This window comes from Mytilus californianus, unplaced genomic scaffold (assembly GCF_021869535.1).
Source record: "Mytilus californianus isolate M0D057914Y unplaced genomic scaffold, xbMytCali1.0.p SCAF_4, whole genome shotgun sequence".
In the NCBI taxonomy this organism is placed as follows: domain Eukaryota; kingdom Metazoa; phylum Mollusca; class Bivalvia; order Mytilida; family Mytilidae; genus Mytilus; species Mytilus californianus.
Genome location: NW_026262690.1, coordinates 49,287,590 through 49,314,917, shown reverse-complemented (window position 1 = coordinate 49,314,917; position 27,328 = coordinate 49,287,590). Strand labels below are relative to the sequence as shown.

General features: G+C 31.4%; 1 protein-coding gene across 3 annotated transcripts; it reads left to right on the top strand.

Annotated features, from left to right (window-relative positions):
• The first annotated feature begins 2,932 nt into the window (after positions 1–2,932).
• LOC127738196 (uncharacterized) lies at positions 2,933–26,274 on the top strand. 3 transcript variants are annotated; one of them, XM_052249350.1, is made up of 2 exons: positions 2,933–3,067; positions 24,967–26,274. In XM_052249350.1, the coding sequence occupies exon 2, from the start codon at positions 25,037–25,039 to the stop codon at positions 25,919–25,921; it is 885 nt and encodes a 294-aa protein (XP_052105310.1). In that variant the 5' UTR covers positions 2,933–3,067; positions 24,967–25,036; the 3' UTR covers positions 25,922–26,274. The 3 variants fall into 3 exon arrangements, with proteins under 3 accessions (XP_052105310.1, XP_052105311.1, XP_052105312.1); XM_052249351.1 differs by lacking the exon at positions 2,933–3,067 and adding an exon at positions 7,941–8,060; XM_052249352.1 differs by lacking the exon at positions 2,933–3,067 and adding an exon at positions 18,968–19,089.
• Positions 26,275–27,328: the final 1,054 nt, after the last annotated feature.

The window sequence follows — 27,328 nt, the reverse complement described above, 5'->3', positions numbered from 1 at the left end:
TTATCCCCATGTCTATCATCCATATGTTATTTGATGATGGGCTTCTTAAAACCTTGACTGCTTGCCTGATATCTCTGGCTAAATCCTATGATGCAAATATATCAGACCTATTCTAATGTGCACGATACATATTTCTGCTTCATAATATACGTATGGGACTACAATTTAGGAAGACATAAAATTTTCAAGAGCATCAAAACGAAAATGAGCCTAAACAAAACAGACAAATTCATCCAAAGTCACATTTGTTTGAGACAGCCGAAACCTTCTTTCATGGCTGCGTTGTACAATGTGTATCCACATTGAAGTTGGGGCACCTCTTATTATGAAATTGATGGCAGATTTTGTCCCCAAGTTCTACAGAATTGAAACTTTAGCCAATTTTAATTTACATTTTATATTTCCTTATATTTAAATTTCTCTACAGACCATTCTCCCTTAGAAACATGTTTTTCATTCATTTTAGAACAACTACCTAATTTAAAAATGGAAAATGTAAATAAGAGTTTGTCATATGAAAATAAGAAGATAGTCTGTATTTTGTTTTTGGAATATCTTCATATCTGTGTTTTTCAAAGCACATACATTAATATATTCGTTAATGACATCTATCAAAGAATTTCGCTTAAATCGGTGCTAGTGTGCGTGTTGAACTCGCACTGAGAATTAAGCTCCTTTACGGTCGATCGCCATAGCGAATAGGTTGACCGATACGATATATCTGTGTTTCAACTCACTAGCGACATGTTTTTGCGGTCTTGGATCTTCAGATAATAGAACGGTCGTCTGATCTGTAAATTTACCAAATTGTGTCCTGTTTCCAATTGTGACATTTTGACTAAGTGTCGATTCGTATGGCGGGTGATGTATATGTTGTGTACAAATTGTAATGTTGTTCAAATTATAATTTGTACAGAATGTTTGTACACGTTATCAGTGTTTTATGAACCGCTTAACACAAATGGATGATACAAGCACACAGTCTTTTGTTTCGCTTATTTCTGTCATATTTCTATGACTACATGATACAGTCTAATACTGAGCATTGATACAAAAAAAACATTATAAGAACACAAATAGACTTTTTATGGATATGATTTTGGTATAAGGAGAAAAATAGAATTTAAACGATTCAGGTGTCCTTATTTCCAGTTTAAAGACAGGGAGAATAGCACTAAATGTTAGGTTGAAGTATATAAATTTGAATTTAAGACATTAAGCTGATTAATTTTAGAAGATAAACTTTTACCATCTGATGCAAAAAGGTATGTACCAAAAAACTTATAACTTGTTCAAAAACCCTGTACAAATTATAATTTGTACAAACTTTCATCTTGTACACAACATATACATAAAAAGAGATGAGTGTCCTGTCGACGCACTCGGTCTCGCTCCTTTTGAAGTTCATAGATTCCCCCCAGTGTTCCGGTTTTTTTTTTACCTTGCTTTGTTCTTCCTAATGGATTTATGGTTTTGAACACCTGTAAACTACTGTTGCCTTTAATTTACAATAAAAATAAAAAACATTGTAAAATTTTCTGTAACTTTTATCATTTTGTACGATTATTTAAACGACAAATTAAATATATAGTGAATAGTACTTGCACAAGGTCGACACATTAACGTTATCATAGTTTATGTTTTAGCTTTTGAAACATTGTTAAAAAGATATATGTCTTTGCGGTCTTAGATCTTTAAATAACAGAATATTCGTTTGGTCTATAAATGTACCAAAAAGAGAAACGCTTGTCCTGTCGACACACCTGGTCTCGCTCCTTTTAGAGTTTATGAGATTCCTCCAGTTTTTGTTTTTTAAGCTTAATTTATTCCTTCTAAATAAATTTATGGTTTTGAAAACTGGTAAACTACTGTTACCACTTGTTTACAATACTAATAATAAATACTATATTTTCTTCTGTAACTTTTGTCATTTTTACGATTATCTAAACCACAAAAGAAACATTATCGTTAACAGCTATGTTTTAGCATTTACAATTATTATTAAGATATATAATGCATTGCGTGATATAAACGGTCAAGCCGATATAACTTCGAGTCTCTCAGCAACCATAATTTGATCCAATGCGATGTGATTCAAGCAACCGAGATCTGTTCCGGGAATTGAACCATCGTATTTTATTTAAATCATTATCTCACTTATTAGACCAAAAATTACTATGTTAAAGATTAATATTTATGTTCACTATCAGCTTAATACACTTCATAAATTTTGATTGGATAGTGTAAGGAAACATATTTCATCAATTCGTTTCCCTATCGTTTAGTTACGTTTGTAAAAAAAAACAAAGTTAACGTTTAAATGTTTGTCATCGATTTGATTTCAAGTTCAGGTACATGTAATTCGTAATTCTGAATCCATCTCAATCACGATTTAATTGTTTTTATGAATGGAATTAATTTTTTGAAACCTAGGTCAATGGGGTTCAACAGCCGAGATATTATATTGACTGAGGTGGTAAACACATACTAATCAAGAATATTGATTTGCTTTAAAAACTTAACGTAGATTTTAATGTTTCACATCAATTTTTCACGACATCAATAACCACACGCAACGTATTGTGTAACAAACCAAACGGCCCAATACTTACAACAATATTGTTTTTTTTCACATGTCACAGGTTAAACAAAAGTCTTCGTTGATATTAAGCAGTAACATTTTCGATGCATGATCTTAAAATATCAATGTCTTTGCACTTTGATTAAATCTATACTTTTAACAACTAATGGTGAATTAAAGTATAATTACCTGTCAAATTTCTTCTCCGCGACTTTAATTCTAATGAATAAGTATTATTATTGATCGAGGTTATTGCATACATTAACTTTCTTTTCATTCATAGTCTGTATAGATTTCATAACCGTAATTTTCACAATTAAATGTTTTAACGAATAAGACATGTAATCTTTAAATGCGCCTGCGTGGTTATATTGAATGTATAGAGTTCAGATCCGGAGCACAGGAAATCGGTTGTAATACAAACAATACAAACGAAATGGTCTAGTCTACAAAGCTGGGAGACAAAACAGTCCAATTGAAATTTAGGTAAGGAATTAAAATCTATACTGCGAAAATGTTTTATTTGTTTAGATTTAAACGTTTTAAGTATTAGTAATTTTTTCACTTCAGTTTTCATTTTTACATGTCAGTTAGATAGATAAATCACAATTAATGTTAACAAGTAAATTAAATCATAGCACATCTTAATAAAATTTAACCACATCTGATTTTTTAATCTATTAAAAAGGATTAAAGAAAGGGGAGATGGAAGGCCTTAAGGGTAAAAATCGTATTCCTATTTATAGTGTTCGCTACCTAACATCAGTTTGCCACAACAAAATGAAAGTTTGCAAGACATGCATTTCAGAAGACTGCAGCATGTACCCGTCAGATGCTGTAACCGTGTCAATTCAAACTGAAAAAGGTCTAGAACAAAAATAAAGAAAGAAGTTTGTTAAATAATCAGGAAAGCTCAGTCAGAGTTTTTGGAATGTATTTTTTACATTACATTTTCCCCGTTTTTTTATTCCAGGCTATTAGAAGTAGGAATTTTCTAAATATTCAACTGAAATGTAATTTTATTTTAGTTTTATCGACACGTAATTTAAAAAAAAATCAATAATCTGTCAATATTTAACTATTTTCCAATTGAAAGTGATCTTTTTTGTTATTTTGTCTTCAAAGCTACCTGAAGATTGTTTTTATTGTGACAATATAAATAAAAAATGTTAATAATTTGTTCGTTTAAACAAAGATATATGTATATATAAATGAAAACGTTAGAACAAAGATACTTATAGTTAGTAATACTAACAAAGATACTTATAGTTAATTTTAGTTTCTTGTGTACAATTTGGAGTTTAGTATGGCGTTCATTATCACTGAACTAGTATATATATTTGTTTAGGGGCCAGCTGAAGGACGCCTCCGGGTGCGGGAATTTCTCGCTGCATTGAAGACCTGTTGGTGACCTTCTGCTGTTGTCTGTTCTATGGTCGGGTTGTTGTCTCTTTGACACATTCCCCATTTCCATTCTCAATTTTATTATATTTTATTTTCTACTTATCTGATTTTTGTGGGTTTTTTATGAATATATATATATTATATGACTCACTGTAAGGGATTATTAAGAGATAATATTGTATTGGACAAGTGAATTTAATCAACTTGGGAAATTATGTGTCAAAAAGGTTATGAAAGCCTATAAAATCCATGTCATTCAATACATATTGGCTTCTTGACTATCCTACTTTTTGTATATAATTTTACAACTAATTGCACATAACATTTATTATAAATTTGTATCACGGAAAGGGTTCTTCGACATTTGAAAAACATAAAATGAAAACATGCACAATTATTAGACAGATTATAATGCATCTAGCATATGCCAAGTGATAAAAAAGAAGCGATAATATATATGCATTTATCATTCTTTAACACAATGTAACCCGATTAAAGAGTTTTAAGCCATGGCCATCACTTTGTGAGTATCTTTTTTTATCTTCTCATAAATATTGTTATGAACCAATCTTACATGCACATGAACCTTGGGACATTTACGTCGGGTCATCTCCCGGCCGGTCGTAAACAAATGTGATCGTCTCTTAGGTGACACAAAGGAAACATACTCGAATAAGAATCCTGGAAAAAATTATACTCATCTCTCAAATTAAACAGCCAATTTAGGGTAATTTAGAACTAATATTTCTGCCAGTATCAACTTCATAAAGCTAATTCGCCAGTAGACTTTACTGAGGAAAATGTTTTGAAGTGGAGTTACGAATAGACTCATTTGACCGCAAATTTTGATGAAATTGTTAAAGCTTGCAAAGTATATCTAGTATTATTGTGTATTATTATTATCTCATGAAAAAAACTCTCAAAAAGTAATGGGACCGATGATACATGTAGGATTTCACAACCGGCTCCTTTGTAATTAATAATTCAAAATTTTTTTTTAAATATATAAAACATTTTTAAACACTGTTTTATTTTAAACTAAAATGCTGGTTTCAGAAGTGATTCTAATAACTAATTCAACTTGCATTTTGGTAAATTTTGCATATTTTCCAAAGACCAGTTCTGAATTATCATTGGAATGACATCAATACAAAAATCCTGTGAACCAACAAAATGGTCGTCGTTAATATAAATTGAACGTCTCAGGCTAATAGAAGTTGATTTTTTTCTTTAGAAAATACTCGATTTTGTTGACTCCATGCTGTGTTTTATTTACCCGAGCCTGCAGTGTCTTTCGGTTACTTCGAACAATGTCTTTTCTTGACTTAGGTTATTGTCTTTTATTTACTCTTGACACTGATTGTGAAACGGTTTTTACATGGTTGACATCGATATTGAACTCAATGACTTGAAATACCGTCCCGACTTAACCTCATATAATTGTATATTTATTAATATAACCATTAGTAAAATAATTAGCTCCACAACCAGGGTCATAAATTCTTTATTCTTGGCTGATGTAAATAAGAAATCTTATAAACTTATTGATACTCATGAATCTACTGCGTTGTGAGAAATTCAATCCGATCAGACCATCCGTTGGTAATCGATTTGATTCATGTTCAAGTCATAAAACTCTCCGTAATAATTTTAATTATTGATATTTGTACTTTGTCATTACAAAAGTTAAATGTCTCCAGACATTCTTTGTGCCGACTATTTGTTGCACTTTATTAATATTTATTTTTTATATCGAAACATAAAAATCTGTCAATTAAATTAAACACTCTGCTTTTAAAAATAAGACACAGTAAAATTATGATGTATTAATTATGAATTATTCATTTCAGATGTTTTTTTAACAATTATATTAATTTCTAATCGAAGTTAAGGTTAATGAAAAACACTTTAGAGAAAAGAGCAACGAAAAGTTTTATGCATCAATATAGCCTATTGAGTGAATTTTTGAACTCGTACATGTAACACCAATAAATTAAGAGCATAAGACTGCCCCGTAATATATATCAGTTTCTGGAAAGTGCCACTGAACATTTTCCAAAATTGGCCTGTTTGCTTCAAATTTAAAATACACTACAATCTGTATGATGATGGATGGGTGCTTAACGTCGAGCGGCAAATTAAATTCATATTCAGGACGAGAACATGTTAATGTAATATGAATATTAAGCCCGCTTTGTACTATACCGACACACTGAGCCGGGTTTTAACGTGCTAGTTCACAAAGTAACATTCCACAGGAAGACATGTCAACCCACCTGACACATTCTGACTCCAAGTAGACCAGTATTTGCTCTTACTCCTCAATGCCGCGTGCTTAGCGGAGAAGCAGCAAATAAAAATTTTAATGTCTTTGGTTTTGACCGGCCGTGGTTCGAACCTACAAACTAGTAGATTATTACATGTATTTAAATTTTAATCATTGGAGGAAAAAGTCTCATTATCAATCTTTTTCAGAAAATATATGATGTAACAGCTTCTTGTCCAAGAAGACCTCCACCGGGGAACCGGTTTCCTTATAAAGATTTGAGGGAAAATTAAAAACATTTGAAAAATTCTTCTCCTCTGAAACTATAGGGCAGGGCGGGAAAACCCTCTGCAAACGATCCTTATTTGATGGTGGTTAATTGGTGGCATTGGCGGCATAGTTTTGATTGAAACGTTTTGGGAATCATGTCAACATCTTCTTGTCTGAACTGTAAAATCAGAAATTTCACAAGAATGATAATGTTAGGTCGTCTACAAAATGAATCCATTTGGTTCCGATCGGATGCCGTAGATCTGTATTTTTTCTTGATTATGTAACTGACCACGTTTAAAATCATTTATCTTAACCTCTCATAGCTTTGAAAGTTACTGCATTTTCTTGCGTTAGGGTTCTTGAAATATTCTGAATAAGCCTTGAATAGGAAACTACAAATCGATGAACATATTAAATAACACACGTTCAAAAGTAATTTCAATCATTTAAATTCAAAGGTGTCTGTTTAAGGATAAATTATTAAAGGGCCGTTTATTATTGCCGATCAAAGTATATTGTAAACTGAGTGTTTTCTATAAACACAAAATTTATTAATTTTCTTACACGTTTTTAGTTTCTTACGGTCTAGAAAGTAAACTTATCTTTGAATCAGTATGCTAACACAATTTTGACCTATACAATTTATATTTGTATTATTAATTGTATTCAGTTATGGTACATGATGAACCGTTTATTACAATGATCCGATGAGATGACAAGCCTTTTTTTATTATTCTATTTTACATAATAAATTTTAGACCAGCGTTTTGTATGCAGGATCGGTTTATAATTTTTCAGATTATTTTTGTAGCATTTTTGATTTCCTTTTATTGAAAAAAAAAACTGTTCATAAAATATACACACAATTTAGTTACGTAATGATGTGTAAAACGTATTTCTGATTTGACTTATTTGACCTGACCATTGTCATTGACTATTTATTTCCAACTATGTTTGATTAATAAAGGAAAATCGAAGAGAGTCACTGTGCCTATTATTCTCCTTGAATCTTGGCATGTCAGATTGAGTTGTTACAGTGCAGATTTGACAGCTGGTTTTTTCTTGATAATTCCAGTCATATTAGTACTCCATTAAATGTTTTGAACAGGTTATTAAACTGTATCTCGAAGAAGAGGCCTAACTTAATATATGATAACACACACAAACACGTATTCTTCGGTCATATTATCTCATCCACTTAGTATTGGATTTTTTTTATCGGTTTTTAATTGTTGAAATTGATTTTTTTTAAGATTACAACTAAATTTGACACTCATAAATAGTCGATCTATTCTATTTGTTTATTGTTCTTATGAACAGAAGTAAAAAGATTGAAAATCAGATAAAAGTCAGGGGATTGTCACTTTTAACAGTTCAACCTTTTAATGTTATATGATCCGAAAGAAGAAAAGGTTATATGGACAATTGAGACGTGTTCCGTACTTTTGCTTATTGTGAACTTTTGGGAAAAGAATTAGACTTACCATTTCTCAATACTTGGATACCTGCCCATCAGTACACATGTATAGACTATAGGTAAGATGACAATATTACTTTTTATTCTGGTGTGTATTTCCGAGTCGTTACACACAATTGTAAGTGAATGTAGACGGATTACATACTAGCCCACGTCTATCAAAATAAATGAAAATCCAGTCAGAAACTTAATTTTGGTTAGCTTGACAAAGTTATGTAGGATTGGAGCGTCATTAACATTTTCTGTCATGCTTCCCTACATTCCTTCTAGAATCTGAAGCACGTTTTTAATCTTTACATGTTGTTTCAGTACTTCTTTTTAGAAGTTGTACTTTTTTAATATTTCGTTAAATCGTTGACATTAAGATTAAAAAGTGCATGATATGTAGAATCAATGTTCTTGTAAACAAGAGTTTAAGTCACAAAACACACATAAAATAACATGTTCTGGTAAAAGCTAATATTCAGAGGCTGATCTTTTTCTCTCGTTAAGAGACATTCATTTTAAGAGGTTGAATCTTTTAATTTATATGAAGAGTCATAAAAGTCCCAAAAGTTCGATAGGCCATGTACTGCAAGTTATTTTATGAGGTTATTCAAATACAAATGTCATGTATATTGTGTAATAGCATACAATTTAAACAGAGAAAGCACTTGATCTGTTTGTTATGCATGCAAATTAAATGCGAACATCGATCGACTTATTTTAAATCCTTCTAATTTGTTTGATATCTACTCTAACAATGTACTTTCAGTTTTAAGTAAAGCAGATTTCGTTTATTACACTGAATTATATACAGATTGTGCATATTGATGTACTTAAAAAAAAGTTACGTCAGCGTTATCTTCAAATCTCTAAGAAAAAAGCAGTTCTGGTCTTAGTTAGTATATTATTCACAAAATGCAAGACCCTTCACTTTATGGAAATTATGAAAGCATTTGTGTAGTTTAGCCGGATACATTTACTATCCCATACACATGATATTCTAATAAAATATTGTCGGGAATATGTTCAGAATAATGAGATCTACCTAACGTCCATCTATACTAACACTGTCAGACGACTATGTTTAGGAGTTATTGTCCTTAAATGACGATTGTTTGACCTAGTATTTTGAAAACTACAATAAATAGAGAGAATCTTGAAAAGCAAAAGTTATCAGCATAACAAGATCTACAAATACAGAATACATGGCAGTAATCGTCAGTCGACTTCTTATAGGAGTTTTTGCCCTTAAATGACAATATTTACCTATTTTTTTGTGTTTTTGTCAATTATCTTGAAAACTATAACAAATAGAAAGAAACATTAAATGGCAAAACTGATCAGTAAGACATGATCTACAAATAAGCCACATGGTAAAAATTGACAGCCGACTTCTCATAGGAGTTATTGCCCTTAAATGACAGGTTTTTTTTCAATTTTGCCTATTACCTTGAAAACTATAAAAGATCTAGAGAAACTTTAATAAGCATTTAAGTCAACATCACCGAAAACGTCAGTCAAATTCTTACAGGATTAATTCCCTTAAATTATGATTTATTTTCATTTTTGCGATTTGGGCAAAATCTTTAGCAGCAAGAGAAGACTTCAAACAGCAAAGAAGATAAGAAAGACAAGATCTACAAATCAGTCAAACAGATGAAACTGTCAGTCCACTCTTTATAGCAGTTAATGTCCTTAAACCATGATTTTTTTACACAATTTAGCATTTTTGCAAAAACTAAACTAGTGAGATCTGTAGACATATATGATCGGCAAAAAATAAAATTTTAGTCATGAATTATATTCTAGTAGATATAATGTTGCAGTGTGGCTATTTTTGAAGATGCATATAGACTCCGTTGAGCGACACAGGCTCTTTATAGCATCTAGTTTTTAGATCCTGGACGATTAATTAGCTTAACATATTGTACAACAGTATATTTTTGAAGATTGTATGATGTCCTTTAGATGTCCTTGGGTTATGTATCTTAGGATAATAAACAGTGATAAATGTTGTAATGTATTGACGTATACCAACATCTCCTTTTATTCATAAACAGGTGGGTTTTCTTATTCCCATCCAAAACTTGTGAAATAAAGATTTAATTATTGTTATTACTTCTTCAGCTTATGATACTGGTGAACACATATTAAAGTTGGTCAATGTATCTTGTACTCCCGATAAACTTTACACACGAAACCCTAGGATTTGCCATTATAACGAATATTGTCTTACTGGAGTAGCTTTTAATAGGGTAATCATGTGTAATTCCATGCTCTCTAAGAAACGCAGTCAAGCATTCCACTTTTATCCGGTAAAAACAATTAGCGCTGATGGCAAGTGCACAATAAAAGCTGATAAATTATTAAAATTTCATTGTTACAGTTCTTGTATACTTATGTACATACTATCACTTAATGGTATAATGACTGAAGTTGAAAATTTCCTCACGAAGCGTTTCGACCAGATTATTATCATTCATCTCAATCCAACACGCACTGTTACAATACTTTTTATATTGTATTTTGCCTTGTTATAAATGTGAAATCTTTGATGAAGTTGGAAATGTCGATATATTACCATTGATATAAGTGGTTCATTGCACTCAGAAGAACATTATTGTTTGGATGTACCACGAACAAACAGTGAGTTTCTCTGTTGTATTTTGTAAATGATGCATTTGTTAGCAGTAATAGGTAAAACTTGGCTTTAAGTTTTATATCGTAATGAACTATATTAGGTCATAAACTCTTTATTTAAAATCTGCATCATTTGATACTCATTTCGAAAAGCAGTTGCTATGGAGACAAACAACATAATCATTTTGTTATTTTCCTGTACGAAAATGACAGGGTAAACAAACAAAGAAGAAATTTTAGAAGCAGGACGAGAAGTAGGGTGTTCATCTAAAATGCAGAACATTAGCCTAGTTAGTTTAAAATTCGAGTTCAATGAGGAAACTTGGCAGAATAATTCAATACTACTAGAAGTTGTGTCGCAGGTGTTAAACAAGTAAGGAAGACATCTTGTTAAAAGATTGCCCCTAGGCGTTAAACAAGTAAGGAAGACATCTTGTTTAAAGATTGCCCCTAGACGTTAAGTAAGCAAGGAAGACATCTTGTTTAAATATTGCCCCTAGACGTTAAGCAAGGAAGACATATCGTTTAAAAATTGCCCCTAGACGTTAAGCAAGGAAGACATCTTGTTTATAGATTGCCCCTAGACGTTAAGCAAGGAAGACACCTTGTTTAAAGATTGCCCCTAAACGTTACGCAAGCAAGGAAGATATCTTGTTTAAAGATTGCCCCTAGGTGTTAAACAAGTAAGGGAGACATCTTGTTTAAAGATTGCCCCATGACGTTAAGCAAGGAAGACATCTTGTTTAAAGACTGCCCCTAGACGTTAAACAAGTAAGGAAGACATCTTGTTTAAAGATTGCCCCTAGGCTTTAAACAAGTAAGGAATATATTTTGTTTAAAGATTGCCTCTAGGCGTTAAACAAGTAAGGAAGACATCTTGTTTAAAGATTGCTACTAGACGTTAAACAAGTAAGGAAGACATTTTGTTTAAAGATTGCACCTAGGCGTTAAACAAGTAAGGAAGACATCTTGTTTAAAGATTGACCCTAGGCGTTAAACAAGTCAGGAAGACATTTTGTATAAAAAAAGATTGAACACTGGACGTTAAGTAAGTCAGGAAGACATCTTGTCTAAAGATTTCCCCTAGGCGTTAAGCAAGGAAGACATCTTGTTTAAAGATTGCCCCTAGACGTTAAGTAAGGAAGAAATCTTGTTTATAAATTGCCCCTAGACGTAAAGCAAGTAAGGAAGACATCTTGTTTAAAGATTGCCCCTAAGCGTAAAGTAAGGAAGACATCTTGTTTAAAGGTTGCCCCTAGACGTTTAGTAAGAAAGACATTTTGTTTAAAGATTGCCCCTAGGCGTTAAGCAAGGAAGATATCTTGTTTAAAGATTGCCCCTAGGCGTTAAATAAGTAAGGAAGACATCTTGTTTAACGATTGCCCCTAGACGTTAAGTAAGCAAGGAAGACATCTTGTTTAAAGATTGCCCCTAGACGTTAAGCAAGGAAGACATCTTGTTTAAAGATTGACCCTTGGCATTAAACAAGTCAGGAAGACATCTTGTTTAAAGATTGACCCTAGACGTTAAGTAAGCAAGGAAGACATCTTGTTTAAAGATTGTCCCTAGGCGATAAACAAGTAACAATCAAACAGTTATGTTAAAAGGCAAATGTTGAAATCTTGCTAGAAATTATTGTGTCGAAAGTAACCAAATTGTGCATGATTGATCCTTGACTAAATACTAATTTACTTAACCTTTTCTTTTTGTGTGACAATATGAAAAGGTGGTTGTAGTTATCACAATTTTTTTTTCTCATTAGTTCACGTGAGATAAAATATATTACGAAAAGAATATATGATTTTACAACTCGATTTGAAAGCCAATATGATTAATGGCATGCATAAACGGTGTATTTCTTTATGAAAAGTAGGTTTTACCATGATTGTGGTAACTGGTACTATTGAAATGTTTCAAGGCGGGCATGTTTGTCGTTGCTTTTCTCGCCAGTTTTCTGACTCACGAGTTCTAACCTCTCGTTAATTCTGTGGATTACTTTATAAGATTACCGAATTATTCATACTGATTTTTGAAATCACCAGTATAAACGAGTCCTACTGTCACATCTGTGTTTACTTATTTAAAACTGTGAATCACAAAATTACAAAGTCCGGGATTAAGTAACCAACCACATGATTCCGGTGTGTTTTTTGGGTACACTTTAGATCAAGATTACATCTTATTTTAAGGGGAAACACTTTCTCATGTTTTTGCACTTAATTATGTTTAATGTTGACATTTTGGAAGACCGCAGATGGTACAGCTTGGTATATTTACACGGTATTTTACTTTAATTTTTCAATATTTATGCATTTTAATGGGTAAACAATGTTAAGGTAGTGCAAGTTTATTAAATACGAATTTGTATTCAAAATTAGTCTGACGATAAAAGAATGTTACTGAAATTATATGACAGACAACAAAGTGTTTTCCCAACCTTGAAAAATAAAGTTTCATCATATAAGTATAAAAGAATCTCAATAATTTAATTATCAAACAAAACAGGATAATCCAATGTAATACCATTGTAACACACATACATAAACATTCACATTTTACAAAGCAATTTAAAATAAATCTATTTAAAACATCTCAATCGGTAGGAGATGATAAAGTCTTCATTAAAATTTTCTTTATTGTGGATGTATGATTCCATGTGCAAATATTTTATAACACGTGGTATTTCATATCCATTTGGTAATAGCTGTAACGGAGCAAACACATATACTAACTGTGCTTCAGAATTTTTTTTCGGTTTAAGAGGCTCACTTTCTAGTATAACATTGTAATAGTACCATTGAATTTTGCATAATTTTGTATTTCGCATATAATTATGATTTGAATAACGATTGAAATGTTTCAGTTATTCTGTTAACTGTATTGAAATCCCCTGCTGCCCCTGGTCATGTTGTGCTGCACTGTAACAAGTGTTCATAACGTGTTTAAATAATACGTACCTACTCGTTTGTTCAGCTGTCGATGTGTTTTATTTGCCTAATTGATACGTAGTACTATTTCCAAGGTATCAGACAAATATATTGATGGCTAACATTATTCATTTGTTTATCTGTATAGTTTGTTCTGGGCATTGAAACAGATCATGTCTTCCTGTTCTGTGTACCAGTGATGTATGAAATCTTGTATGAAATACAGCAACTGATATAAGTATAGGACGAGATGATTTCTTATCAGCAGATTCATTACTTTTGGCTTCCTTCCAGTAACTTCGAGCATTCCTTAATCCGGTGTTATGTTGCCGCATACATTTCTACCCACGTGACTTGCGTTTTCGAACGTATTTCGTATAAATACGCGGATATTATCGAGTGCAAAATAACATTCCTTATCGCTTGTTATAAATTCATTTCTTCATTGAATGTTCATGAAAATATTTTTTTAAGAACATAGATAAATAATATGAAAATTGTAATCGTGAGAAATATATATATATAAGCAAAAAAATTATCAATATTTATGCACACGTACCGAAAAATTGTGTTTGCGGATGAATATCTCTTATCGCTTGTTATATATTAATTTCATCAATACATATTCATTAGCGGGAGAAATATGAATGCCTACTCAAATCAAACCTATTAGAAATACGAATTATTACAGAAGAGTGTCCACCATGCACTTGCACTGCACTATCATTAGAATAGTAGAATAGAATGATGGTATAAATGGATGAAAATTTGCCGGTAGAGTTATTTAGATGATCTGCTATATATATATAACTGTTGTACAAATATTATTTGATATATAACAACAAACCAGATTATACTGATAACAATTGATTGTCCCATGATTATATCACTACAATATAACAATTATTACGGTGAGGTTGAATTCTCTGTCATTTATTCATCATCCACACAGGAACTTGTCTCAGAAAAAAAATATATCTATGTACCTTTAACTAACTTTCAGGTATAGAGATATTTTTTTTTCTGAGACAAGTGCCTGTGACTATCCACCAGAACTTGCAGTCATCCGATGTTCAGTACTTCAGTACTCTGATTATCATATATATAGAAATGGGAAGATATGGTATTATTGCCAATATGATAACTATCCATCAAATGCCAAAATGATGTAATTTGTGTCATTTTTTATTATTTTTTTATTTTCATTTTAAGTATGATATAGTATTGATCTATTTATTATAATACCTTAAAGCATTATATAAGTATTGTTATACTAGCTCTAGATGTCTAGTCTGGTTTTATTTGTGTTAGTATAAGCAGAGACATATAATACAATTGTATTATATGTCTCTGGTATAATTGTTTCTATACGCTGTTCCTCCTTTTATTTATACATAAAGAAGACAGAAACTCATTTTAAGGACATTACATTTCAACTGTTGTGAATTGAATGTTTAAGAGTTCGTTATTTTTCTAATATTTTTGCGTCTTCACCTGAAATCATACCTTAGTGTTTAACTAACTACTATATCTCAAATCTACTAATCCGCTATATATACTTGTATACAAATTCATTTTATGCGAATATACAGAAATGAAAGGATTACGGTATTAGATAACAAAACAGTCCAAACACAAATCGATAATAAACAATATTTTACCATATGTAAGAATACTCGTAATTATCGAAAGGAAGCTCAAAAAACTTTATCTGTTGAAACAAAATCATATGTCTCGTGATATTGGTGACTGTACATCATGGTTGATTTCATGCACAGCGTCAACTGTGTACAGGGGGCACGATCTTATGGAAATCCATCTTATGGTGAAAGTTTCATAGTAATTAGAATAGTGCGTTCATGGAAAATGAGACGTCACTAGTGTAAACACACGCATTCCAACTTACTGAGAAACATACACTCCCTAGAAAGGAGTTAACGAACCATCTCTTAAAAGGGAAGGCATATTGACAATAAAAAAAAATCATAAAATGATATTTTATTAAAATTCAAGATAAAAAACGCCATATTAGCAATGTAAGTAATATGTGTAGCTTGTAAGAAAGAAGGTCGGAAAAATCTTCATCTATAATATTATATATCATTTGTAATACATGTACAAAACAACGAACTCATATACATGTGACAAACTAAAGCTGAAAATATAACTCAGTCTTTTTTGTCGATGTGACGTTTCTTTCTGCAGGAGAATCAATATAACTGTTGGTAAAAGTTAGTTTCGTATACTAGAGATTACGAATTATTCTTCGTTTTTTAATAAGCTTAATCTTGTTATGACTTTTCCATTTAATTTTTGAAAGGACCTGCACAATTTATTTTAATCTACTTTGTCATTTTAAGCACCATGCTTAATTACATGGATTTATTTCAATACTGCAGAAATTACATAATTCTGCAGGGGTGGTCATGTTCCTATTATTAACTGTAGAGAACAAATTGATATTTATTTGTGCAAACAATACACGACTGCTTGTATGGTTACATGTAAGATCTCAATCAAAACTGAAAAGGGAAATTCTTTTATCTTAATACTAAAACTTTTTTTATTGTTGGATATTTTTCTTCCATTACAATGTCGGTTGAAATAAATGTTTATATGACAGTTATTGTATTTTGTTTCATAACTACTTAAAGTCACTTCAGTAGGTATATTATACTTTTATCTGCCCACTTTCCTTGCATAAAACTCTGAAAAAATATAGTTGTGCACTTAAAAAGAGTAACAACGCGAAGTTCATATGATTTAAACATGCAACTATTGGTAATACTAGTAGGATGTTTACTTATGTATAGGAAATGTATGCAGTTAACTATCTACCAAAAGCTAGTACGGATGATAAAACTAGGCTCGTTGTCGCTCGTCTGAATCTATGCGCATCTTCAATGGTCACTCTCGAATATGTCGACAAGAACTTCATGACTTAAATGACTTTTTGGTGAGCTTGTAATGCTCATCATTTTTTTCTGTATAACAGTTCATTTATAGCTTCTATAGTTTGTGCCCAAAACACAAAATATTGTTAAAAAAATCCGCATTCTAGGGCAATAACTCTTGGAAGAAGTGGACTGACAATTTCTGCCTTGTTGAATTATTTGTAGATCGTGTTTTGCTGGTCATTTTTGCTGTATATATTTGCTCTCCATCTTCCATATTTTTTGCCAAAAACGCAAAAAGGGTAAAATTCATATAATAAGAACAAAAACTCCTGCAAAGAATCGATTGACGATTTCGACCATCTTGATGTATATGTAGATCTTGTCCTTGCTATAGAAGTTTCTCTCTGTCAATTATAGTTTTCAAGACAATAGACAAAAACATATATTTTGATAAAATCATCATTCAAGTGCAATAACTAAAAGAAGAAGTCGACTGAAGATTTCGACCATATTGACATATTTGCAGAAATTGTTTTGTTGATTCTTTTTGCAATTAATAGTTTCTCTCCGTCTATTACAGTTTTCAATAAGATAGGAAAAAATAGAAGAGAATTGTCATTTAAGGGCAATAACTCATATGAGGAGTTTATTGACAATCTTAACATAATGGTTCTTTGGGAAGGTGAGCTAAATTTAAGATACATTTTCATCAAAAAGATTTTGCGCAGATTATTTACGTATACACTTGCTGTGTCTATAACACAAGCTAGTTTAAAACAAAACTAAACCCAATCAAAATGTATTCATAATTTTAAAGGCCTTAGATGAAGAATTTATCTAGTCAAATACATGTGTAGGTCTATTTTAGTTGTTTGGGTCGTGGAGTTGCTGGTTGATTGACATATTGTCGGATGCTTTTGTCTAATTCTATACATTTGTTTAGTATATTATTTATTTTGAATAATTTGATATACATATTTGTACTAGTATGAAGAACTTTTAACTTTCTCTCTCATATTTTGATTGAAAGCCAAAAAGATATGCACTTCAATGGAAACTCTGAGTACTCTTTTTCTGGAGTAGGTCAATGAGTTCAACCCTAAATAGTCTTTTCTTAATTTCTGGAATAGGTCAACGAGTCTATTATTCAATCCTATCCTGTCATTTTCTAGCTTTATCTAGATTTACTAAATCCTTAAATACATTCATAGGTCTATTAAAAAATATTAAGTATCTTAAGAAAATCCTAAGAGTAGAAGCTACAACAAACTGTGGCCGTAGATAACTTGTAAAAATGCCAAATCAGACAATAGATTAGTTTGTCCTTGTTTCACACATTTATTGCATGTCGATGTCGCACCATTGAAATAAGTGACGTTCAATATTCCTTGGTTGTTTTGTTCCTAAATGTATCAGTAACTAAGTGGATTGAATTGGAGGTGTGTTCTTTACGGAGAGAGAAAATGCTTCTTATGACCATTATGACAAATACAGGCTGGTAAACTAAATTACAAACTAGATATCTTTGATGAGTTTTTTGTATGTAGATTAAGCTAGAAAATAGAAAAAAACAACATTAAAAGCATAAACACAGAAATTATCCTAAGCATCTACTTGTATGCCTTACTTGAAAAGTATCTTTTTCATAAATTTGCTGTATATGAATTGATTATATTAAACACAACAGGTGTCCATTCTATGTGCTGGTGCACTAGTTACCCCAAAAGATAATAATTATGGCCATCAGTCCATATGCATTGGTATCGACTCAATAATGAAATACTTCCCAATTTCAATATTTTTTCATGAAAAATTCTCAAAGAATAAAAAGAATATCAGGAAAAATCTAAAAGCACAGTTTGATGAGTATGGAGAAGCTAGAGTATCTGCTAAACTGAGGCTTTTAGGGGAAATGGAAACTCTTAAAAATCAATAAAAAGGCCTGGCAAATATGACTTGAAAAGGTGGAAATGTCTGAACCACAATTATACTATCATTATTAATATGATCCCAATTATTCAGTTGTTATTGTTGTTATGTGAAATAAATATTTTATGGAACAAACATTATTGCATCAAAATATGTTACTGCTGGATACAAATTCAGTTGTTTGTGAGAAAAGCCTCCTATCAGACATTTTCTTGGTCTAAATTTCTTATTGATTTGATCTAATTTTTTTCGTTTGAGAAATATCAATGTATTGTAAATAGGCAAATATTGTTTTGTTTATACCTTGATTTCTCACACAGACGCAGTTAATGGGAGATTTTATTTACCAGTATCAAACTTTTAAATTAAAATGTCTTTTCAATTTAATGATGAAATTTAATGAACTGATTTGGTGGCTACTTCAGTTGTATGAGTTAAATGGCAGCATTTATATACTAGATTCAATAAATTACACTTGTTAATCCACAGGTTTCTGTTTTTACATAACAATCGTCTTAAAATATTAAGTTTATACTTTAAATACCTGATAAAATGTTAATATGGGATGACAAATTATATTCGAGGTGGCCTGTTATAAGTAAATATATTAAAATTTTCAAGCAAACAAATTGAAATAGTTGATTTCATAACCTTACACGGATCACCTGAACGTCAGTGGATTACAATATATAGGTTATGCGTACATTAAGGTAAGAAAAATATTCCTTTCTTTTAGTCAAATATAAACTTTTTAAATTTCTGTAATTCTGTTATATTTGCTGAAAATTTACATGGTTTGTATGAATTTCTAAAGGGAAGTTATGTTTGGAAACCAAACAAACGGATTGTGATGGGAAAAGTGTTTTCCTTATATTTTTTTTATAAAACAAAAGTTTTTATGAATATCAAGATAATAAAAAAACTAACCTGTGCCATTTAATTAAATGGAATCTTGAAAATCATAAAATTTAAACGGTATTCAGTTTTATACCAAATACACACGCTAATGGGATGAAAGGTCTTTGCTGAATGGAATCAGCGTACAAAGGACGGTATTTTTACAACAGTAGTGGTCAAAACCTAGGTCCAGTTTTATGCCATTTAATGAACGGAGTTTGAACTATGGATGTAATTTTGTAAAATTATCTATCGATGGTAATTTAAATTTTATTATCAAAGAATCGGTAAAGAGTAAACGAACAAACAAATTAACTAAATCACTTATGGAAAACTCTATAACCCTGTTAATTACTGTGAAGGCGTTTGTGTGACTGTTATTGACCCTTTCTATTAAACATGTATTGGATTACTGTCAGGTAAGTTTTGTTTGCCATTTTACCAATCGCATTTCCAAGCCATTAATTTGATTTCATCTTTAAAAAATCGGAAGTATTTCATTTATACCACTATGTCTAGACCCGTTTAAAAGTACTTCGGGATATTATTGTTTATTCAGATCAAATATACTTTACTTTCTAACACTGTTTATTGAAAAAATAGAAAACAGTTTAACAAAGTTAATGACGACGAACCCTGATTTCTTTTTTTATCAATATTGTTAATGTCAAATATATTGAATTTAATTTTATCTGGCCTAATGAAGATCGATTAGAATATCTGTAGTAAACACAAGTGAACGAACTTTTTTATAAAACTATTTCAGCGGCTGTCATTCGGTATACGAGAAAAATGATCGTGAAAGAATAAGCAATGGTGGTCAAGTATTGCGATCGAATCGTGGAAGTAATTAAATACAATTCAACTGCAAAATCTATGAAAATATCGGTTGTATTATCAACAGGCCGAAAAAAAAATCAGAAAAAAGAACTTGATATGAAAATAAGAAAAAGTGGTATGATTGCCAATGAAACAACTCTCCACCAGAAATCAAATGAAGTAGAAGTAACAACTAGAAAACATACAATAGGGCACCACACGGCCTTCAACAATGAGCAAAACCCATACCTCATAAGGAGCCAAATTTATACAAATATTAAAATTTTGAACCATTTTCTGATGGAGCTACTTCAAAATAAATTTGAGAGCCATTTGAAACATTAATAGAGAACGACATTGTTCATAGAATAGTAACGTAGTCATTCATAGAATAGTAACGTAGTCATTCATAGAATAGTAACGTAGTCATTCATAGAATAGTAACGTAGTCATTCATAGAATAGTAACGTAGTCATTCAGAATAGTAAAGTAGTCATTCATAGAATAGTAACGTAGTCATTCATATAATAGTAACGTAGTCATTCATAGAATAGTAATGTAGTCATTCAAAGAATAGTAACGTAGTCATTCATAGAATTGTAACGTAGTCATTCATAGAATAGTAACGTAGTCATTCATAGAATAGTACATTCATAGAATAGTAACGTAGTCATTCATAGAATAGTAACGTAGTCATTCATATAATAGTAACGTAGTCATTCATAGATTAGGAACGTAGTCATTCTTAGAATAGTAACGTAGTCATTCATAGAATAGTAACGTAGTCATTCATAGAATAGTAACGTAGTCATTCTTAGAATAGTAACGTAGTCATTCATAGAATAGTAACGTATTCATTCATAGAATAGTAACGTAGTCATTCTTAGAATAGTAACGTATTCATTCTTAGAATAGTAACGTAGTCATTCATAGAATAGTAACGTAGTCATTCATAGAATAGTAACGTAGTCATTCATAGAATAGTAATGTAGTCATTCATAGAATAGTAACGTAGTCATTCATAGAATAGTAACGTAGTCATTCATAAATGAAACAAAATCATGTTTGTTTACATTATTTATGTCATTGAAATGTTGGAGAGCAATCTGCCCTTTGTAGTTTTGTAAAAACGATGATATCTTAAACTCTGATTTTCTAAGAAACTGATCATAATGTTGAACCATTTTAATAGACAGTTGGTTTTTTTTCAAAATTTATCCTTATAATTCAATAAATCAGATTATATATTGACCTTGTATGTGTCTTCTCGATAAAGTTTCCTTTGCCAGATCATTCACGACCTTATTGCAATACTTGACCAGCGTTACTTATTCTTTCACGATCCTATTTCTTGATATACCGAATGACAGAAGTACGTGCAAAGTTTGTTGATAAGACCCTTTAACGTGCAAAATGTTAACCTTCTCAAAATATATCCAAGGGAGGTAAGAAAAAAGAAATGCTAATTTTGGAATCAACATTTTTAGATCCTGTCCTGAAATAGTGATGAATTTGTTTTCAATTCGTCGATCATACAAGTGTGTTTGAATGCAGGCTACAAGCATACTGTATAGTGGATTAATTAGAGCTTCCATGTGGCAAATTTGAGCTAGCTTCAAGAAGCCTCTTAAATTGAAATGTCAATAAGAAACCAAAAAGCACATAGTACTCATTTACATAGATCCATAAACAGTTTTGTAATCTTTAGAATGTATATTTTTGTAATTGGTTTCCTGTCTATTGTCATTTATTGTGTTTGGACTAAAATTTGTCCTCATGTTGCACACATCTTGTGTCTAAGTGTAGATAAAGAATTGAAGTTGTAACCAAATCTGAACATCTGTATTGTAGAAAAAAAGTTACGACTAAAAAAACTGTTTTTATTTATGCATTCAAATTTTCTTACTAGCGGATGTATCGTATATGTCATTGATAACGCAACAAAACAATAAAGGATGAGAAGACATGCGTGATATTTTCAATTTGTATGGAATTAATAGTTCTAAATATTTGAAAACAAAATGATAATGTGTTTGTATATAAAAATAAGACGATGTGGTATGATTGCCAATGAATTAACTCTCCACTACAGACTGAATTACATAGAAGTCAATAACTTTAATTCACCGTACTACATTCAACAATGAGCAAAACCCATACCGCATAAGCAAGCTATAAAAGGCCCAGAAATGACAAACAATTCAAACAAGAAAACTAACGGCCTGATTTATTTACAAAACAATAAAACAAAAACAAATATGATATACAACAACAAACGATAACCACGAAATTACAGGGTCCTGACTTGGAACAAGCACATACAGAATGTGGCGGGGTTAAACATGTTAGCTGCCACTAAACCCTCCCCCTAACCTGGGACACTGATGTAACAGTACAACATAAAAAAACTATAAAAATCAGTTGAAAAGGGCTAGTTCATTTGTTATTATACGCATGAAATTAATTATTCTTCAATTAAAGAATTGAAATACATTGAACAGTAGTTAGTTATTTTAGTAAGTATACATTGAGGTCAGTGGATACGAACGTAATGGTCTTTTAATAAGAGTGTAAAGACATACATTTAAAGTGTTTTCAAATAGCATCAAGTTTATCAAATAAATTTAACAATTAAACACACAGATATTAAACCCATGAACGTATAACATAATGCAAAGTGTGAACATATGTGGTTGGTCAAATATTTATATTGTTTTCCGTTATTGGCCCACGATATCCATTTAAAATGTCCAAGTCATTAATTCGGGACCAATGGATATTAACAATACTAATTCTATCAAATCTGGTCAATCCTAGTATAGAGAAATCCGATTTATGTCAAAGAAGTTTAAATCTAGAAAAGAATGATTAAACCTACATATTGTTGATACTACTAAGTATATCTTAAATAGATTTTAGAACTAAATATTGAGATGAGAGTTACCGAATGTAGGTATAGTAGTATTTAATTAATTTAACAGTGTTATTAAAAATATATGTTTGCAACTTTTTACTTTATATTTTTTAGTCAAATCGTGTTTTTGTTTTTTTTCTTTTAATCATTTTCAATTACCTCTTCAAGGTGAACAATAGATTAATGTTGAAATGGCAATTTTAAAAAATATTATATTTAAAATAAATTGTATTTGCGTGAGCCGTAACAGATTTGAAACTTAATCTGCCACTTCTTTTTTACCAAAATTTATCACAATGCCTATAAGTGCTATGTTTAAGAAAAGCTTGAAACTGAAAGTAGTAATCATTGCAGTTTTTCTAATTCTAGAAAAAAGTAAAATATCAAAAATACCAAACTCCAAGAAAAATTTAAAACGCAAAGTCCTTTGTCAAATGGTAAAATCAAACGCTCAAAGACATCAAACGCATGGAAAACAACTGTCATATTCCTGACTTGGTACATGCATTTTCCCATGAACGATATTCCGTAAAAATAATCAACCAGTAAGTCTTATTTTATTTATATAATAGTTATTGAAGAACTGGTCATTATCGTGATATATGGACTGCCCACAGGACAGTGGTATTGACTAAGACAGCGATAATGACTGAGCCGTAGACGAGGTCATTATCGCTGTCGCAGTCAATACCACTGTCCTACGGGCAGTCCATGTATCATGATAATGACCAGTTCTTCAATAACTATTATGTTTATTTCATTGAGGAACCATGTTTTTAAAAATTTTCATAAATTCAAATTGTTCAAAGCAAACTCGAGTTATTGTACAATTTCTACAGGAAAGAGTGAAGACCAGTCATAGTGATAACTATAAGTCACTGCCATTCATTTAAGTGCAATTTTTCAGTATATATATGAATACAAAATAAAGTTTTCTATAATTTTATAATTCTTGTTGCTGAGTAGTTTGTCTCTATCAGCATCGGAAAGTATGGCAAAACGATCATTTGAGTTGTCTGTAGCAGACATGCCATGTTCCAAACGTCTGAATCACGATTGCGTTTTATTAAAGGACATCACTCTACGCAGAGAAACCACGCCCCACTGGTCATTAACATGTAAAAGTCCATTAACGACCGGTTTTCTGGTCCGTTTTTTTTCTGGCAAAGACCGATGCAATTGTTTTAGTAAAGAATAAAGAATGTCATGTGGCCCCTTGTTATCCAATAAGAGCAGCTTATTCTTAACCGATATGAAAATAAAATATTTTATTATACTGCAAATCAGGTCAGTATGTCAACTCATTTCACGTATACAATTCTGCTAGATTAACTTACCGATGTCCGTCCGATTCTTACTTTTGTTATTTTAGTAATACATGTAGTTATTAAAATGGAAATATAATACAGCAATGAAAAAAAGAGAAAAATTTTATTATGTGAAATTTCCATAAATCATTATTATACAGAATGACACTAAATGAGGAGTGATTTACTATTACATGAAATGATATATTTAAAAATCGATTAGCAGAAATTTTGATAAGTTCGTTTTGATTTGATTTTAGTTTAATTTGTATGGACGCAATAATCAATGAAAAGGGCTGTATATGAAAAATTAGGTCACTATCTCTCTATTCCAAATAAAAGAACGTACCACTCAAATAACATAATTACTGACTGATGGACTGCTTTTGCCGTCAGGGAACGTTAATAAATGTTAACTGTCTGTGGTCCCTTTATGTCTATGTACTATAAGTTTCTATTGTCCACTGTGAGCTGATATTCACTTCCTTCTTCGTAGAACATTGCACCGACACATGGGAATATATTATAATAAACATGCATTAGTTTGTCTGAAAGGGATTATCCCACGCGAAGAAGTCATTTATTTTTAATTGAACGTCTTTCCAGCGTAGCAATGAGATCTGTAAATTATTTATTATTTTCCATTTCAGGAGTTGAGAAAATGGTTTTGTGAATGAAATGTCAGCTGGAATAGAATAGGCTAAGTTTTTGTTTGCAAACATGTCGTCTCATCATAAGCAAGAAAAAAAGTGTTTTCCGCCCATTTCGAACCGACAAAAACTAAGCACCTCCAGTAATGAACATGAATTAGAAAAGAGTACCGACTCTTATCGTAAACCAGATAGTGGTCCAGATAATGAGGATACATGTGCGAGTCCGGTATTCAAACTTCCAACAATCGAGCGTACTAAATCCAGGAGTATTTCGAGTATATCAAGTCCCACAAGTACACTTGGATCTCGTCAGTTCTCAAGAGATAGTAAACCGAGCCGACGCTCAATTTGTAGATCTCCGAGCTGTCCATCAAACATTGGAGTATCTAGATCCGATTCTATAAATAAGGATAGAACGGATTCGTTTATAGAAAATAGAATCTATAATCATTTTCCCCAACGGGAAGACGAAGAAGACAATGTTAAATTACCAAGTATTTTTAGAAACGCTTCTAGTTTACCAATATCTCCAAGAAATTCGAGTTTATCGAATAAATGGAAACCGGACAAAGAAAACGGATACGTATATAGTTTACGGAGAACAGAATCGTTTCAGGACAGTACTAAAGAAAATCAAAACCACGAACAACAACAAACTCACGCTTTATTGTTGCCAATGCGAAATGTAGACAATGTTTCTAGAGCAAAAAATAAAAAGAAGAAGAAATTTCAAAAATCCCATTCAGAGGGTCATGAAAATTCAATGCCTGAAAAAGAGAGTAGTTTAGGACGATGGAGTGGTTTTGAAAACGACCAAAATAAAATAAATGGTTCTAAAGAGTGCTTGATAGAAGGTACTGTAACTGACCGATCAGTTGAAATGGTCAGCGCTAGAAAAATGAAAAAATGGATGAAACAACACCCATCAAAGGAAGGTCAAGTTAAAGCTTAAATCGTGCTCATTGTACATATATTACAAGCAACGCATAATTCGGGATGTGTGCAAATAAGATTTTACTGTGATATCCTTTATGATTATTGTTAAACAGTTATGATAGCATTTAAAATGAAATTAATTTGTTGACGATTATAACAATGTAAAAACTGTTGATTTCACTGCTATTCGGAATGCCTCTTTGTTGCCGAAAATATTTGGTGCAGACTGTGTCTTGTTTGACAATTGGAATCACTGCAGTGTCAGATGTTGTCCTTGTGCACAGTATTAATTAATTAAAACATGTGATGTTTTTGTACATAATTTATCGTGCAAATATATGCACGGAGTAACACTCCGTTAATTTAAAATATTTATTTTTTCCTACAATTTAAAGGTATGACACCAGCATTTTGATTAAAAGCAGACACAGGTGTAAAAAAATATCAAAATCTTTTGGGACTATTAAATTTTGATGTTCGGTTGTTAAAAGGTTGAGAGTGGTTTCATTGCTTATCACAGTGAGTTATCACAGTGAGACACAACACAACATGAAAAATGTATATTGTATAACATACTAAGAATGCTCTGAGATGACGGCTATCAGTTTCTTACGAAGGAATCTATATTCATCAATGTTCAACTTTAAGTTCTAATTTTCTTTTGTATAAGGCCCCGACTGTTCATCTTTTGTAGGAGTGTTATCGGGATAACCAAGTTTGATCGACTTCAATTAAAAGACAAGCTATTTCTTTCAATAACATTCACGAAAAAGAATTAATTTAGAAATTCCCCTTATCCTCCAATGGACAGTGTGTTGCGTATCTAAATGTCCTTCGTGTGACCTTTACGTTTGTTTTAAAGGTAAAATAATTCTTATTTTTGGAAATTGTCTTTTTTGGTTCTTGATACTTAAATCTGTTGACATATGCTAGTAATAGTTTGATATTTGGCACATGTAAGCTTTATTCAAAGACGCTCTGTCGTATACCATTGAATTTGACTGTGCCTTTTGACATCAACGTGCAATAATTGAGTTTGGGGAACATTTGATGTTCACCCTAAAACCATACATTGTTCTTGACATTTATGACTAGACCTTTCTATTATACCAAATGTTTGTCTTTTGTGGGTCATTTCCCTCTCTCTCAAATAAAATATGTTGAATATCCCAGAAACTCTTAAGGACCCTTCCCCTAAATCGCATTTATTTTTAATCGTGGTGATAAGACTTTTGGAAAAGCCTTGTTCTCTGAGGTCACATCCTGTCCCCTTTTATTTTTATGTTCCAACCCCGTGCTCTGTAGGGTTGTACATTGGATCATGCTCTGGCTGCCCCTTTTACTTTGTGATTGTTAAATATCTCAAAACCTATTCTGAATTCGTCACCTATGATATATATATGCTATCAATTACCGCGATAAA